The sequence below is a fragment of the Nyctibius grandis genome, chromosome 7 (assembly GCF_013368605.1).
Source record: "Nyctibius grandis isolate bNycGra1 chromosome 7, bNycGra1.pri, whole genome shotgun sequence".
Classification (NCBI taxonomy): domain Eukaryota; kingdom Metazoa; phylum Chordata; class Aves; order Nyctibiiformes; family Nyctibiidae; genus Nyctibius; species Nyctibius grandis.
In genome coordinates this window covers 17,278,157-17,295,463 of record NC_090664.1, presented here as the reverse complement: position 1 = coordinate 17,295,463, position 17,307 = coordinate 17,278,157, and the positions used below count along the sequence as shown (strand labels likewise).

The 17,307-nt window shown below is 39.0% G+C and overlaps 1 protein-coding gene across 1 annotated transcript in view; it reads left to right on the top strand.

The window, feature by feature from the left end:
* Positions 1-17,307, top strand: part of KCNH8 (potassium voltage-gated channel subfamily H member 8) — a 219,754-nt gene that overhangs the window by 66,564 nt on the left and 135,883 nt on the right. Inside the window, exon 2 of the mRNA XM_068404849.1 lies at positions 6,769-7,002. Coding sequence (XP_068260950.1) covers positions 6,769-7,002 — 234 coding nt within the window. The remainder of the gene's footprint in view (positions 1-6,768; positions 7,003-17,307) is intronic.

Genomic DNA, 17,307 nt, shown 5'->3' with positions numbered 1-17,307 from the left:
ACAGATTAACTCTTTTTGTAGCTATAAATATTGTATACAGTAAAGCATTTTCGCTGTGAGACTAAATATTATTGTAAGTGCAAAGTGAAAGGTTGATTTCTTAGCTGCTGAATTCATATTTCTTAGCTGCTGAATTCATATAACAGGAATTAATGTTGGCAATGCAGATTAAGTCTCCTGAGCTGGAAGACAGGGACAGGAGAAGAATGAAGCCCCCATAATCCAAGGGGAAACTGTTAGCTACATGCTACGCCACTTAGACATGCATAAGTCTATGTGGCTGGATGGGATCCACCCAAGGGTACTGAGGGAGCTGGCAGAAGTGCTCACCAAGCCACTTTCCATCATTTATCAGCAGTTCTGGCTCACTGGGGAGGTCCCAGTTGATTGGAGGTTAGTAAATGTGACGCCCATCTACAAGGAGGGCCGGAAAGAAGATCTGGGGAACTACAGCCTGTCAGTCTGACCTTGGTGCTGGGGAAGGTTATGGAGCAGATCATGTTGAGTGCCATCACAAGGCACATACAGGACAACCAGGAGATCAGGCCCAGTCAGCATGGATTTATGAAAGGCAAGTCCTGCTTGACTAACCTGATCTCCTTCTATAACAAGGTGACCTGCTTAATGAATGAGGCAGAGGCTGTGGATGTTGTCTACCTAGTCTTTAGTAAAACCTTTGATGTTTCCCACAGCATTCTCCTGAAGAATCTGGCTACCCATGGCTGGATGGGCATACATTTCGCTGGGTAAAAAACTGGCTGGATGGCTAGGCCCAGAGTTGTGGTGAATGGAGTTAAATCCAGTTGGTGGCCAATCATAAGTGGTGTTCCACAGGGCTCAGTACTGGGGCCAGTTCTCTTTAATATCTTTATCAATGATATGGATGAGAGGATCAAGCGCACCCTCAGTAAGTTTGCAGACAACACCAAGTTGGACAACAATGTTGATCTGCTTGAGGGTAGGAAGGCTCTACAGAGGGACCTTGACAGGATGGATCGATGGGCCAAGGCAAATTGTATGAGGTTCAACAAGGCTAAGTGTCGAGTCTTGCACTCGGGTCATAACAAGCCCATGAAATGCTACAGGCTTGGGGAAGAGTGGCTGGAAAGCTGCCTGGCGGAAAAGGACCTGGAGGTGTTGGTCAAAAGCCAGCTGAATATGAGGCAGCAGTGTGCCCAGGTGGCCAAGAAGGCCAACAGCATCCTGGCTTGTATCAGAAATAGCGTGGCTAGCAGGACTTGGGAAGTGATCATCCCCCTGTACTCAGCCCTGGTGAAGCCGCACCTTGAGTACTGTGTTCAGTTTTGGGCCCCTCACTACAAGACAGACGTTGAGGTGCTGGAGTGTGTCCAAAGAAGGGCAGTAATACTGGTGAAGGGTCTAGAGCACAAGTCTTACGAGGAGTGGCTGAGGGAACTGGGGTTGTTTAGCCTGTAGAAAAGGAGGCTGAGGGGTGACTTTATCGCTCTCTACAACTACCTGAAAGGGGGTTATAGCGAGGTGGGTGTCAGTCTCTTTTCCCAAGTAACAAGCGATAGGATGAGAGTAAATGGCCTCAATTTACACCAGGGGAGGTTTAGATTGGATATTAGGAAAAATTTCTTCAACAAAAGGGTTCTTAGACATTGGAACAGGCTGTCCAGGGAAGTGGTGGAGTCACCATCCCTGGAGGTGTTTAAAAAACATGTAGATGTGGTGCTTAGGGACATGGTTTAGTGGTGGACTTGGCAGTGCGAGGTTAACGGTTGGACTTGATGATCTTAATGGTCTTTTCCAACCTAGATGTTTCTATGATTCTATAAGTGAGAGCTATTGCAGCTCACCCTTGAGCTGAGTCCATAGAGCTAGGTATTTCAAATATTGTTTTGTACTCTGAATTTGTAACTGTTACCCAATTTTATGAATACATTTCCTTGTAATGTCTGCCTTTATTTGAAATTACTTGGCCAATTAAATCAATTATACAGCTTACAGTGATGGGTCCTTTGTTCGTCAGCCCATACTTGTAGTTTATTATACAATAGTTCTACCTTTTACTGTAGTACTGAAAATTCACTAGAATATACAATATTTTTTTTGGTGAAGAGTGGGAAGAGGTACCAGTACAATCAATTTACTTTCTTTCTGATTCACCTAGATCTGGATAAATCTTAAACTCGCCTTAGTGATCCAGTTAACGGCACCAAGATTTTCAAGAAAAACTTTAATGTTTGTAAGTGTATGCATTATAAAACCATTTTGGTCTCAGTCAGCTTCAAATTATAGTAGTTGGTAAACGATCCTGAACTCTAATTAAACTCACTTGCATCTAATGTGCTGACATAAAGCTAAATATTTTCATATGCTATTTAATTATTCAATTAGGTAATCTTAACTGTTGATGTGGTCATGTTCTCTGTAACAGTAATTTGCATGAACCTTGAATGAGACTTATCTTGTTAAGTTGCCCATGTAGGAACTGTGGAATCAAATCTAAATGTAATAGATCCTTTCATCCAGAAGAATTATGGACTGTTCTCCATTCAATAGAGCAACTATGAGAGTCACTTGTTTAATTAATGCAGTTTCTTTGATTGCTAGGGATTTTTTTTCTTTTGTAGGGTTTTTTTCTTTTTAATTTAGAAATAATTTAATATTTAAAATTAGAACAGTGGCTGGCTGTGCTCAGTTGCACAAGAAGTCAGATAGATATTCTCTTCACTGATAAAGATGAAGACTAGCAGAAACCATCTGGACTTTGATTGAAAAGAACAGTTACAAGAAGTGGGGAAGCACAACGATGGGATTTATAGCAGACATAGCTACAGTATTAAAGCAAAAATCTTTTCCTCATTTTTCGCTAATAAGATGACAGTAAGATTTATCAAGGGAGTGCTGAGTTTAATTGTAACATGGTCTCATTACAAACAGTCAGATAAATTGTATGCATTAATTATGAAGCAGAGAATTGCATAATGGCCTTTTCCTTTAATTATCTCAATTCTAAAAATCTGTCATGGGATGTTTAATGAACCTGTTTCTCTGTCGGATGGCATGTGATATAAATTTGTTCCATTTCTTAAGTTATAATTTTTGGGTATCAGTATAGTCATTGAAACAGGGCAATGGTGTGTAAGCCTGTGATTGAAGGTGTAGCTAGCATGGTTCTGGTTCAGCTCAATAGTCTCTGAGTTTATGCTATGTGTCTGGCAGAGGTTTCTGGTAAAAGTGCAAGTCTTCTGTTGATCAATGTCCTATCCACTCCAATATGTCCTGCCTCCAAAGCAAATGCAGGCACGCAAGTTCCTAATATTCTTCCTTCAAAGTTTCATGTGAAAAAGTAATTTGATCTTCATAGAAAATGAACATAAAGGAATAGAAGCATAGCTGAAACATCTGCTTTTAATTGTGCTGAATAGTTGTGGAATACATCTGTCATATTCATACATCTCTGCTGATGTGCTGCTAAAGGAAAACTTAGTGAATGTTGTTGCATTTTTTGTGTCTAGGCTTATCGTCCCATCTTTAGAAGAAGCACTTTTAAATCATCCTTTACACATCACACACAGGTTTGAACATACGACCAAGTAATTTTGTCCAAAGCTAATATACAAATACAAGATTTGAATATTTTTATTTATTTTGCACAGAATTACAGCACTTAAAAATTTCTGATCTGAAGAGGACACAGCCTCAAATTGTGCCAGGGGAGGTTTAGATTGGATATCAGGAAAAATGTCTTCACCGAACGGGTTATCAAACAGTGGAACAGGCTGCCCAGGGAAGTGGTGGAGTCACCATCCCTGGAGGTATTTAAAAGACGAGTAGATGTGGTGCTTAGGGACATGGTTTAGTGGTGGACTTGGCAGTGCTAGGTTAACAGTTGGCCTCGATGATCTTAAAGGTCCTTTCCAACCAAATCAATTCTATAATTCTATAATTCTATGATTCTACTCGTGGTTTTGTCAAAATCTGTTCTCTTAGGTTGTACGCAGATTTGCAGCAGTTCTAAGGATTTTAAGATATATCTAGCTATCAGTGAAGGTCACAGAATTAAATGCTGGGTTTGTTATTGTGCCACACTGAAGCCTGAATGATATAAATTTCACCCTCAGTTCTTGTTTTTTGGAATATTTTATGGTGCTTTATGTGCAGTAGGAATAGCAAGTGATAGTACAGATTCCAGGCTATGAAAATAAACTACAGAAGTAAATAAACTTTTAACCAGATGTGTTTAAGATATGTTTTTAAAAAAAACTTGCTTTGTGTAATAAGTAAATGCTAATTATCACTTAATAAATATTACTGAAGAATTTGATGAAATAGATAATTATTGGACAAAATTATGTTGCTTGATCCTTAAATATTACAAGGAACTTTTTCAATAAATTATTTAAATACATCCCTTAGTCTACTAATTTGGGATTACAGGTGCATCTTTCATGATTTGATTTGAACTTCAAGCTCAAGAAAAACAGAAAATATAATTCTGATTGTGTTTTCCTGAAGCTGATGCTTTACTACTGTATTCAAAAAATTCAGCAAAATTAGGGTTCCAAGTCTTATCAGACATCTGCTGATGTTAATGGAAAGATTGCCTCTTATTCTAGCCAGCACTGAATTGGCTTTTAGAAGTTAATTGTTTTCTGCTATGAATGTTCAAGTTTGGCCATCTTAAATTTTTCATAAAATCATGATATGCTTGGTAAGCTCCAGTGTATTCCTGTTCATAAAGATATTCAAACACTCCTGCACTCCGAGAGCATCCTCCCTACCCTTTCTGTCCTTTTGATGTTCCATATTCTGCTCCATGTAATTCACAACAATTAGAATTTAAAACCAAAAAAGTCTTTACATCAAATAATTATATCTTAAACAATAAGAAACCCAGGAGTAAATTAATTTGGCAGCTACAGACGCATTTAGGAGGTATGATCTGCGGATCTTACACTGTAACACTGTCACTAAACTGCACTGCAAGCATATGATTTTAATTCTTTTGGCAGTGTGGGGATTTAGTTTTGTGTTGACAGGGGGAGCAGCATGTCAGTGCATGAATGATAATGATACTTATTCCCTAGTTAGGCAAATAAAAATGACAGGCTAAGTCAAGCACTGCACTGAACAAGAATGCATTTTTAAATCACATTATTTGGTAAATGAGAAAAGTCTGTTCTAATATAACAATCATTTATTGAAAGACTTTAATTAGATTTAGGCAAAAGGTGAGTAACAGAAGCAGAGTCTTAAGAGCAAATTGATCATTTAATAAACTTCAGCATTGTCTTTAAAATACTGAAATCTTAGCAATATCAGCCATGGTATTTTACCCCTTGGGTAAATAAAGAGTAACATAGCTGAAGTTGTTGGATTTTCATGGATATAGAACTCTTGTGACAGTTAAAGGCTGAAACAGACCTTTTTTTCTTCTATTTTAGTTTATGAATTCTGTTCCTCCCTTCCCCATTCATGAATAATAAAATATCCTTATATAGGGATTAGGCATATCAACCTGAGTTTTCCATTAAAATAGTTCATTTTTTCTGTTTAAATTTATAAATATTTATCAAGGGATTCTGGCTTAGTTAATAGTATTTTCCCTTAATACACACACATGAATCCACATGCACATAATTCTGAAAAATGAGAGGTACCTGTCTTGGGACTAGATTGTTCCTAAGCTCCTGCTAGCAAGCTGTAAGGTAAACATCCCTTAATAAGCCACAGGCAAAAAATAGTCTTTCCTCCCTCGATGTGAAATGTAGACAGATTCCTCCCATAAAACTTTTTTTTTTTGCTTCAAGATAAGGAAACATAGGCAAAAAAATCTGTATGAGAACTTCATATATTATCTAGAAAGGGTCTCCATGCTAATTTAAAAAGACCATAAAGTGCTAGAGCTGTTAACGTAAGCTAAAGATGAGAGTCTAAGGCACAAAACCTTCAAAGACACTTCAGCAAGGGATGGAAATGAGCTATTAGGTTGCAAGATTTTCCAAAGATTTGAACTCAAATTAGAACATCGCTTTTTGTTGATTGATGTTCATATCAATATACTATTCTTGAATTGATCATACATGTTAGTTGCATCTCAAACACACTGAAAAATTACAAAGTGCATTAAGGTGTTACAGGGTGGTAAAACTTTGATATGCCTGTTTAATATGGAAGAAGTATGGCGGGGCTCTGAAAGACATTTGACAGTGCTTTTGAATGAAATTTTTTTCATCACAAAAAGAAAGAGACAACAAAGGACAAACAGTTCCTCGTAGACCCAGAATGCTCCTCAACTCTACTTTTAAGGATTCTCTTGCAAAATTTTATAAAAGAAATTAGTTTGAATGTTGGTGAAGAACAATTTTAGCTTATTAAGAGCATAGAGATATTAGCTTTTTTTTAAGAGACAGCTGTGTCTATTGAGACTGCAGAAGAGTCTGAGTAGCAGCATAACATAGCACCGTTGAAATTTCTCCAAAGCTTCCATGTTCATCACCAGTCTTCACTCAAGTGGTTGTTTTAATGTGCTAACATCCATCCCAGAAGCAGTTATCATAAATTATTGCTGAAGAATGCAATAAGGCAAGCTGAACATAGCCACAAGGAACCATCATATGAAGGTGCTCTGTGGACAGTTAGACTTGATTTCATTTCAGACTAATGGTTTAAAAACAGAAGTTGCGTTCTTGTTTGCAGGCAGTTGCGCCTTCCTATGTAGTTAAAGGAAGTATTATGTCAAATGATGTAGAATTCAGACTGTAATTCAAGTTTTACTTTTGTGTTCTTCTACAGACAGTAACTTCATCCTTGCAAATGCTCAGGTGGCTAAAGGATTCCCTATTGTTTACTGCTCAGATGGCTTCTGTGAACTTGCTGGATTTGCACGAACTGAAGTCATGCAGAAGAGCTGCAGCTGTAAATTTTTACTTGGTGCTGAAACAAATGAGCAGATGATTCTTCAAATTGAGAAATCATTGGAGGAAAAGGTAGAATTCAAGGCAGAAATCATGTTCTATAAGAAGAATGGTAAGTTTTTCTTTCCTGTTTTGTTAGTCCCAAAGAATGAATATTAATGCATATAATATACAGTGTGCATTTCTGTGTAATGATTTTGTATGCCTATAATCAGACCTACAGGAACAGATTTGGATAAAGACAATTGGCTACACACTGAGACTATGTTTATCTTAGTGTTACTGATTTTATATAACTATACAAGTTACAAAGCTCTGTAGAAGAAATTCAGGGTCCTAAAATGCATTGTGGAACACGTGTTATCTGCACTCATTTTTTCTACTTTTTCTTATACTGAAGTCCTTACCCCTTATTGCTGAAGCTGTAATTAAAAAAATAATACTCATTGTAAGGTAAACAGTGGCTATGTAAAATTTTCACTCCCATCAATAAAATGCTCAGAACTTTGAGTGAGCCAAGTGACTCATTCTCCACAGCCACTATATATAAATACAATAATAATGATTTTCAGAAATGGGTAAGTACTCTAAATAAAATTTATATTTAAGTATGTATTGTCACATTAAAAAAAATCCGAGCATTAAGCAACTCCATAGACTTCAGTAGATTTCAAGTTGCACTATCAAAGCTTTCACTTCTATGATAGGGTATTTATAAGGACAATTTCATAGTTAAGATGAGTGAGCCATGGAAGAAAGCACCCCAAGATGCACACTTATCAGCTTGTTTAATTTATATCAGGCTCCTTCAGTGTACCTATTGTCTAAGTGTTTACACTGTCAGCATGTGATCTTCAAACAGGTGACACTAAGTATGAGATACTGACAGGATTGTCACCACCCCAGTGCTGTAGGAGTCTTCACATGTGCTTAATGATCCATGAGCTCAACAGATCCATGGGTTCCTGTTGAGTATCTACTTCTGTTTTATTATACGGCTAAAATTTCTAGGCATATGATTAGGCCACACGTTTTCCTCGTAGATCCTACTTATGTCTTTACTAATGAAACATTTCCCCCCTCAAATATTATTATTATTATGTTAAATACTTTAAAAAGTTATTTTCTAAAAGTAATAACTATATATTGACAAGAAGCAGGTCAGTGATTTAGAGTGCTAAGAGAAGGCATCTTCACTTTCCCTGACTTATAAAAAAAGGAGAAATGTTGCTTAGTTGGCTTGTATTCATGACTGCAGTTTTTCACAGAAATTTTGAAGTTATTCTGAAGATGCTGCTAAAAGCTTCCTCCTCTTGTCTTTTTGGGGAGCCTTGGGCAGGGGAACGATTGTTGTTCGCTGTTGTTTTTTAGCATTTAGAAGAGACTCCCATAGTTCCTTGAACTCATGTTTGAGGAAGGTTATTCAAAGAAAGTAGTTTCAAATTTGTAAATCATGTCTGAATATAGGGAAAAAAAATTGTTTTAATCTGGAAGGATAAGAGCTGCTTCTCTCCAGTAATGTATAGTGATGAGAGAGCACAGAGAGAAGAGATTTCAATGTATGTAAATGAAAGAAGTAAAGCTAACATATTCATTTCACTGTCTTGGTCCTGAATGATAAATTGTGATTCCTTTGCACTATGAACGGGTGCTTCAAACCTATAATAGATATGATTAATGCAGGCAGAAAGAGATTGCAGGTCAATTTGCTTATCACGGAAGTAGCTGAACCACAGATAAATAGATAAAGAGAAATTGTTTAGGAGAAAAGAATTCCCACAATTCATCCTGCTTGCATCCCTGTGTATAATTTGACTGGAAGCCATTCCAAGACGTTTTCTGAGTACAAATAAATTTCCCAAACTGACTATTATATTTTTCATCTTCATGTATTTCTGTACTACTGGGAAACAGAAGTGGATAGGTATTAAAATAACATAAGACTGTTCTTGAATAAAAGCAAAATTAATCTTAAAAATAATCTTGTATTTTCAACACAGCTGCAAAATGCAGACACCAAATTTGGTAAATCAGTTTGGTAAAGCTAAATGTTGTGGGTTTGTGGGGTTTTTTTCCCCAGAAGGAAATTTAACCTTCTGAAGCTGTTAGGCTTATTCAACATCGGCAGAAAAAAAAAAAGAAAAAAAAAAAAAAAAAAGTTGTCTTTGTTGCAGAAAAACATTTTAAGAATATGTTAAGACGTAAGGACTTTGGGCATAATGGCCCCGAAATGACTGTATGGATACATTCAGGCTTACCTGAGATTGAAAATAATTGTCAGTTGGGCTAATGCCCAGTGTAATGCCAGGAATATGGGTCAGTGTGAGACAAGTAACTAGCAATGTGTAGTTGTCATAAGGTTACATTTCAGTGTCCTGTAAGGACTTTAGGGTGTCACAGTGAAACCAGGTATCTGACTTTAGTCCACTATTCTGCTGTACAGCCTTGTTCTGTAGGCCTAGCTGCAAGACTAACTGAACACTTTCAGGGATAACTTCAGGGACAGAAGTTCAGCTTCAGGGATAATTCTGAGCTCAGAGAGTAGACTGACGTCCTTCAGCACACTTTTAAGCTTAATAATGAGTACAACATTATGATAAGAAATGGCTGTTAGGGAAATGGATGTATGAACACAATAACTTATTCTTGGTTTCTTCTTCTGGATTTGATCTAAAATGTAGTTGCTTGAAATTTGTAATTAATCACTTTTTTTTCATGTATGTCTTATATTTTGGGAAAGAAATTCAAGCTTCCAAAACTGAATATGGGTTGATTTCTTTATTGCCACATTTTTCGATATTTTGAATTTGATTTAAACTCAGTTTAAAACTGATTTAGTTTTTATCATTAAATTAGATTGTTCATTCTACACAAGTAGTGATTCATGCTTCGGACTTAAAGCTCTTACTAGTTTTGATGTGAATGTAGTAAGCTTTTCTCTATGTGTGTTCTCCTTTTGGCATTTTAACAAACACTTAGAACAGGGTAAACTGGCTGTACCTTCTCATCCAGGGTATTTTCTGCCATGTTAGCAAAGAGCAGTATTAGAATTGTGGCAGCAGCAACAGCAGCTTCAGAGGGAGATGTCTTTTGAAAATCCCACTCAAAATACACTTTTCATCATAGTTTCAGTATTTATTTTGGTTATTTCAGTTCCTCAGTCAGTTTCTAACTTTTTATTCATCAGAGTTGTATTGGTTTTTTGAAGACAAACAGAAAAGGAAACTGTTAAAAGACAAGGAATTTCATGATTGTTGCCTTCTTCAGAAAGTTTTACAATGATATAACTTAGAAGCTGATTTTTTAAATTATTTTTTTTCTCTTATCATTTCTACACTTTCTTCAAAACATCTGCAACAAATTAAGTTGTCAGATATGATAATGGAAATGCAAAGTAATCTTTTTGAATTCAAGTGAGTTGTGAGAAAAGAATTCACTCCCTGGATCTCTTTTTTAGAGTAATCTAAAGGCAGATGGACACTATACTGAGGAACTACATTTAGACAAGCCCTTCTTTTTCTCCCTGCTAGACCACTGCAGAAATTTATCAACAGCAAGTACATGTAGCTAAACAATCCCCCAAACTGAAATACAAATAAGATGCAGTGTGTATTTTTTCCTTTTCTGTTACAGCTTAAGATGATGCTACAATAAACCCTATAATCATTGACTTTGTCCAGTTTAAGCTCTCCATCTTCAGCTGCTGAGAAGGTCATACCTTAGTTCCCTTATGACCCCATCAGACTCATTTCCTATGTCACAAAATTCAGTCTGTAGTATTTAAGAAGAGGTCTGTTCTTACACACACCCTCTTAAGACCTGCAGTAGTCCTACAACCTTCCTTCACTGAAAGGAAGTTGGCCTCTTTCTGTGTATGTGTAACTTGTGTGAAACACTATGTAATCAGTGATGGCCAATTCTGACTTGAGGACGTGAGAGGCTTCAGTGCGGTGTCCGTTGTATCAGTGCACCCCAGCAACAGGGCTGTTTGTGTAGGCTTTTGTGGGCAATTAAAAATCCCTGCTGTAAGAGGACTGCAGTGAGTGGGTGTTGCTGGGACCACTGTTACAAATTGCTGTAGGACTTGGCTGCAAGCAGAGTTTGCTTCATCTGTGATAGACCACGGGGACTCAAGGGACACTGTCATCTTCTATGACTAAACTGATTTAACCACTTTCTGAGGTGTGTCTTAGGCATGTGCCTTGTAGTTATTGGCCCCTAAAGATTTGCTAAGTAACTTGTAAGGTCAGGAAAGCATGATACAGTTATTTTCTTAATTTTTTAATTTCAAGAATCAGTATGATTAAATCAAGGTATTTTGGCTCTTCTCATCAGTATAGGAGAATATGTGCTTTAATAACTCTGTATCCTTATCTGGAAGTTCAGGACCAAGGTATTATTTCAGATGAGTGCAATATGAGCGGAGAAAGGGTGACAGTCAGAGCCTCTTACTTAGTTACTGGATATCATCAGGCAAAAGGCCATTTGAAGTCTAGGTGTAATAGTGTTCTTACATGAGCAGCAATGACAGCCACAGGCAAATGAAATAAGCCTCAAGCCATGAGACATCATCTACAGCCTCTGCCATGGTTGCAGTAGAATAATGTGGCTACAGGATAATAAAGGCTCCATTACATTATTTGCAGTTAATGCATGACTTGCGTTAAGCAAAGAAAGTTTTTTTTAGATGATGAGTTTAATCTTATTTACAATTATAGAAGATTTAATTAATTATCAAAAAATTTAAGGGAAATTATTTTCCTTTAAAATGAAAGAGAATTATGTTTTCTTAAAGCTTTTCTTCTCTACAAAAAGTATTTTGCTCATTACAGTAATGGTATCCCTTGTTTCCAACAAGAATTTTAAAAACCTACTTTTAATGGTTGTCTAAAAATATCCTGTAACATTTTGAAACATGGGAATTGTATGGTACCTTTTTAATATTAACTGCCTCCCTGCTTTAATAATCTCCTGAAATCCACCATGTTTCTGGGAAATGTTAAGCTTAGCAGTTAGAGAAGAGGCATTTATTAGAATTTTCTAATTGAAAAAAACTCAAAATTCCATACAGAGACATCAATTTTCTAGTCACATCTAGTTACTGATGTAGAGGAAGTCCCTTGACAAGTTGCTTGGCAGGATAACTCATAGCAACGTGACCACACTGCTGCTCCACTGCTGCTCTGCCTTAAAAACGTGGCCTAAAAATAAGAAAGCTAAAAAGCTTTTGTAGTTGGTTTGCTCACACAACCTAAATTATAGTACAAAATAGAGGAGGAGGAGAATAAAAAGAGGAAGCAACACTGAAAAAATAATGTGATGGTAACAGCTAATTGCAATTACTTGAGCCATATACAATAATTTGTATCTGTTTTTGTTGTTTTTCCTCTTTCCTCTCTTTCCTCTCTTTCCTCTCTTTCCTCTTTCCCCTCTTTCCCCTCTTTCCCCTCTTTCCCCTCTCTTTCCTCTTTCCCCTCTTTCCTCTTTCCTTTCTTTCCTCTCTTTCTTTCCTCTCTTTCTTTCCACTCTTTCTTTCCTCTCTTCTTTCCCTTTTTCAATTTTTCCCTTTTTATTTTTTTTTTTCTTCCCCCCTTCCATATAGCTCAGTGGGTATTAGGAAGTTTCACTGATCTTGGGGAAGTCTTTCTCTTAAAAAGCAGTATAATTGTGGATGTAGACAGAACGCATGTCCTTATTTTCCTCTATTTCACAGAAGAGGGAATATTTTGGCTCCTTTTCTCTCTAAACACTTCGATTGTCCAATGGCCTCTGATGAAAAGTAATGTGTAGCCTTGAACTGTGTGGATGTTTTAGAGACAGTCCCAGCTTCTGCAGCGGAAGAGAAAGACGAGGCAGACTTCTGCTCCTCCAGAAAGTCCTGGCTGAACTTCTGCAGAGCCTCATGTGAAACAGTCAGCAAAAGCCTGTGAGGAGACAAAACAAGGGGATGAACTTCAGTTAGAAAAAAAAAAAAAAAAAGGCAGTAAAATCCCCTGTGTGCAATGTGATCTAAAACATCTGAGACCTTTTGCTGTGATTTAATGAGGCTTCTATAAGACTTACTAACTGACAGAGCTGATACTTTGTTCTGATGGCACTCACATTGACATTGGCTAATAGCTTCTTTCAATAGCAAAGTGATTTATTAAAAGCATAATTGACTGAGAAAAGATTTGTTCTCCTAGAGGAACATTGATAATAAATAAATCTGTATGAGAGTTTCCTGCTGCTTACTGCATTGTTATGAAGTGATGGGCCCTTCATTGCTTACAGATTAGTGTTTTCACACAGGCACCCTGGGCTTCCAGCCGCACTTAATACAAATGACTGTTAGTAATGCTGTGTGCACTTTTTTATTTTTTAAGATATATTTCATTATGCTACTTTTTATACATCTATTTTTAGGAAGAGATGTAGGTATTTGTATTGCAGTGAGATGTTTGTACTACATCAGACCAGTCACTCTTCTCTTCAAATTTTCTCGAAATTTTATGGCCACACTGAGGCTGCGGATCAGCTATCTTTTATGTTTATGGGTTTTAAATCTGACTTTAGCTAAAAGCTGACATGTGTGTCTGTGCTTCACCACGAGTTAGGCTGTTCTTTGGTTAAAGAAAAAATGAAGTACCATTTCTCCTGATGACTACCTGCCTCCCTGCTGCTGGCATTTCCTTACTTTGTTCATGATCCCCAAATCCATGTACTGGATCATGGTGTAGGCTAATTGTCACTTCTTGTGCTGACAATTGCAACAAGTTCTTGCATTAACTCCATAGTTCTTTGGAATAGCAACAGTAGGCTCATGTTAGCACTGTCTATTGAACCCTCTCACTGATTTCGCTAGGGAATTGCAAAAGCAGTCTGATTTTATAGAGCAGTTAAGTAATTAGAAGGTTAAAACCTACTACTTTCCAACTGGTAGGGTTACTATAATTTTTTTCAATGGGCAGGCTCAGAGTCTGTTTACAGCATGTGCTCACATGGATTCACGTGGTGAACTGGGAAGATTAATCCTCTCTACAGCATTATGTAATTCCTCAGTGTGTGTTTCAAAACCCTTCTGTACAGAAAACATAAACCTGATGGGATGAAGGTATCAATCCAGATCCACGATTTGACCCCTTCTCAGGTCCCAGCTTTAGCCCTTTCCTTCCAGAAAGGTGCCAGTGGTAGCACGTCAAGTGCAGGTAAAAGTTCTTGAATCATGGGCTCAACAGAAATTCCTCATACTTTCTTAAAACTGCTGATGAATATTAACAGATAAAGCTAAAATAATAGATAGGAACCACAAAGGCACTGATATTCTTGTTAAGCAAAAAAACTTTTCTGACCTAACCTTGTGGAAAAAAGCAGTGGAAAATAAATGATCTGTTTCTAAAATGGAGCTTTGCAATGTAAGTGGACAACTAACCAGCAGAATCCACTCTTTGTCCATGTAAAGTCTGTAGAAAACTTTATGAATAAGCATGAGGTTGCGACCAGAACCTCTCCCAGTACTGGGAGACCTCCCATTCTGCAGACTCCAGACCTTCCATTTCTAGGGGCTGCCACTGCCAGAGACACCAGAATGAGGGTCATGAAAATATCTTGCATGAAGATATTTTTGTTAATATTGTTATCACTTGTTATTTGAAACTGAAAAAGTGGAAAATTTTCTTTACGAGTGTAGTGGTCTGTTTTGGTATTGCTGTGGTTTTGCTTACAGGAAATTTTGTGTCATCTCTGAAGCTTCTTTTTAAGAGAATAAAATAATGAGCTTAAAAGCACAATAACATCATTTGAAAACATGGTTGTGTTCAGATGAATGTGGACTACACCCCCTCCTGGTGTCAAGATATCAGACACAATTTCAAAAAGATTAGGTAGCTTATAAGGAGAAACTGAGAGAAATGAAAAAATGTGTGTATAAATACATGTTTTTTCATATATATAGGTGTATATATGTAAATATATATGCACACACACATACATACATATGAGAGACCACCCTGGTTTAAGAAAATTTCTTGGGTTTTTTTTCCAAGGGACAAAAGTACATCCCTCAGTAGACTGGGAAATCATACTTACTGCTGTGATTACATCTACATATTGGATTAGGAGCTCTGAAGATCCAAAAGGAATAAGGACCATAGGTTGTAAACACAGCTCGAACAATAGATTTCAAAAAATACGGTAATTGAGTGAAAGCAAACTTTGCTCATTTTGGGATTGCTCAACTCAAAGCAATGAAAAAAGCAGAATTCAATGGAAGAAAGTAAAGACTAGACTGCTCAGGAAGGATTGAGCCTATTTCTGAAACTGTCCATACACAGATGGGCCAGTCGGCAACAGCGGCAGCAGCAGTGACTGAGGTCAGTGCGGGGCGAGGCGAGATTGGGCTGTACCGTGTGGTTTTCATACTTTGGGCGCCCCGAGCAGCAGCCCCGAGCTGCTTTCCCCTGGACCCGGAAGTTCCCGGCAACGAATCAGGAGGGGGGGTGCGTAATACCACCCCCTGTCGATCGGGTGATAAAGTCCCTGCCCAGAGGGGAGAGGGGGAGTCAGCAGTGAGTGGGTGTGTCCCAGGGTGGGGAAGGCCACAGCAGTTTGCAGCTCCTTGGGGAGGGCGCTGACTCCCTCCCAGTGCACAAGGTGAGGAAGGCGCCAAGGAGCTGTGAACCAGGGGTGGCACCAACAGGTATTTCCCAGCTCAGTGAAAGAACATGGTCTCCACCCGGCGGAAGAAGATCAAAATGGATGTGGGAACCCAGACAGAGCTCCCACGGAAGGAGGCAATGGTGCAGGTTGCAGGCTGCAGGGAATGCTGCAGCGTCTCTGTGGTGTCAGGGGGCTGTGTGCGCTGTGAGCAGGTAGATGATCTGCTTGGCCAAGCGGCACAGCTGCAAAGCCAGGTTGAAAGGCTTCAAGCAGAAGTAGAAAGGCTTAGGAGCATTCGGGAGGCTGAAATGGAGATAGACTGGTGGAGCCAGGCTCTGCCCTCCCTGCAACAAAAATGGGAGCACCTGCCGGAGAGCTCCCAGGATCGAGGGACCCCTGTACTCTGCCCCTCTCAGGTGGAAAACAATAACCTAGAAGAAAGGAGTGAGTGGAGGGAAGTCTATGGCTGTGGCAAAAGGCGAGTGCCCTCCTTGCCTACTTTGCCTCCACAGGTGCCTCTGAGAAATAGACATGAAGCCCTAGTGGAATACAGCCAGTCCAATGGGGATGTGGTGGAGAGGCAACCTATATCAGAGGTCCCACCACAGTCAGAAAAACCTGACAGGCTGTCACGGTTTAAAGCTGGGCCGGCTATTAACCCAGTGGCAGACACTCTCTGTTAACCCTCTCCCCCCTCACCCTAAGGGAAAGGGAAAAGGGAGAGAGACTTATGGGTTGGAAAGTTAAAACAGTTTTAATAAACTATAATAATGAAAAAGAGTATAATAATAATAATAGAAATAATCAAATATATACAAATATATACAAAACCAAGATCGAGAGCTTGGAAATCCTCCTCAGGCAGAGTTGCTCCCCCCAGCATGGGCAGAGGGGAAAATGCAGTAGCTCCCCCTGCCATCACACCTGCAGGCTTTTAACTGGAGAACTGGCAAAGCTGGTACCAATCAGTGGGAGACAGGAGGGCCCCTCCCTCCTGGGCCCCACCTCTAGGAGGCGGTGGGTTAGTGATAAATAGGAAAGTGAGAATGACGTGTATGGGATGGAATACCTTGTTGGTCAATCTTGGGTCACCTGCCCTGTCTGCTCCTCCCTGCAGGTGCGAGCCCCCTTCAGCTCTTCACTCATAAGCAGTGAGGAATTTAGTAGTGACCTTGATTTCTCTAAGACTAATTGGCCTGGTTTGGGCCAAACCAGGACACAGGTGTATAGCTACCTCCTCCACAAGGAAGAAGAGAAGAGTTTTAGTGGTTGGAGACTCCTTCCTAAAGGGATCTGAGGGCCCAATATACAGAGCTGACCCCCATCACAGGGAGGTCTGCAGTCTGCCTGGAGCCCGAATCAGGGATATCACCAGGAAACTCCCCAACCTGGTGAAGGCCACAGACTACTACCCCCTGCTGATCTTCCAGACAGGTGGGGAAGAAGCTGCATCCCGTAGTCTGAGGGGGATGAAGAAAGACTACAAGGCCCTAGGACGGCTGGTGAAAGAGTCTGGGGCACAAGTTGTTTTCTCCTCCCTCCTTCCATTTTCAGGTGATGACGTGGGATGGAATAGTAGGATTCTCTCTATTAATGCCTGGCTACGAGACTGGTGCTACAGGCAGGGCTTTGGGTTCTTTGATAATGGCTGGTTTTATAAGACACCAGGCGTGACCGTAATACATGGGAAAGGTTTATGTCGTAAGGGCAAAAGGGATCTGGGACAGGAATTAGCAGGGCTCATTCGGAGAGCTTTAAACTAAATTCGAAGGGGGATGGG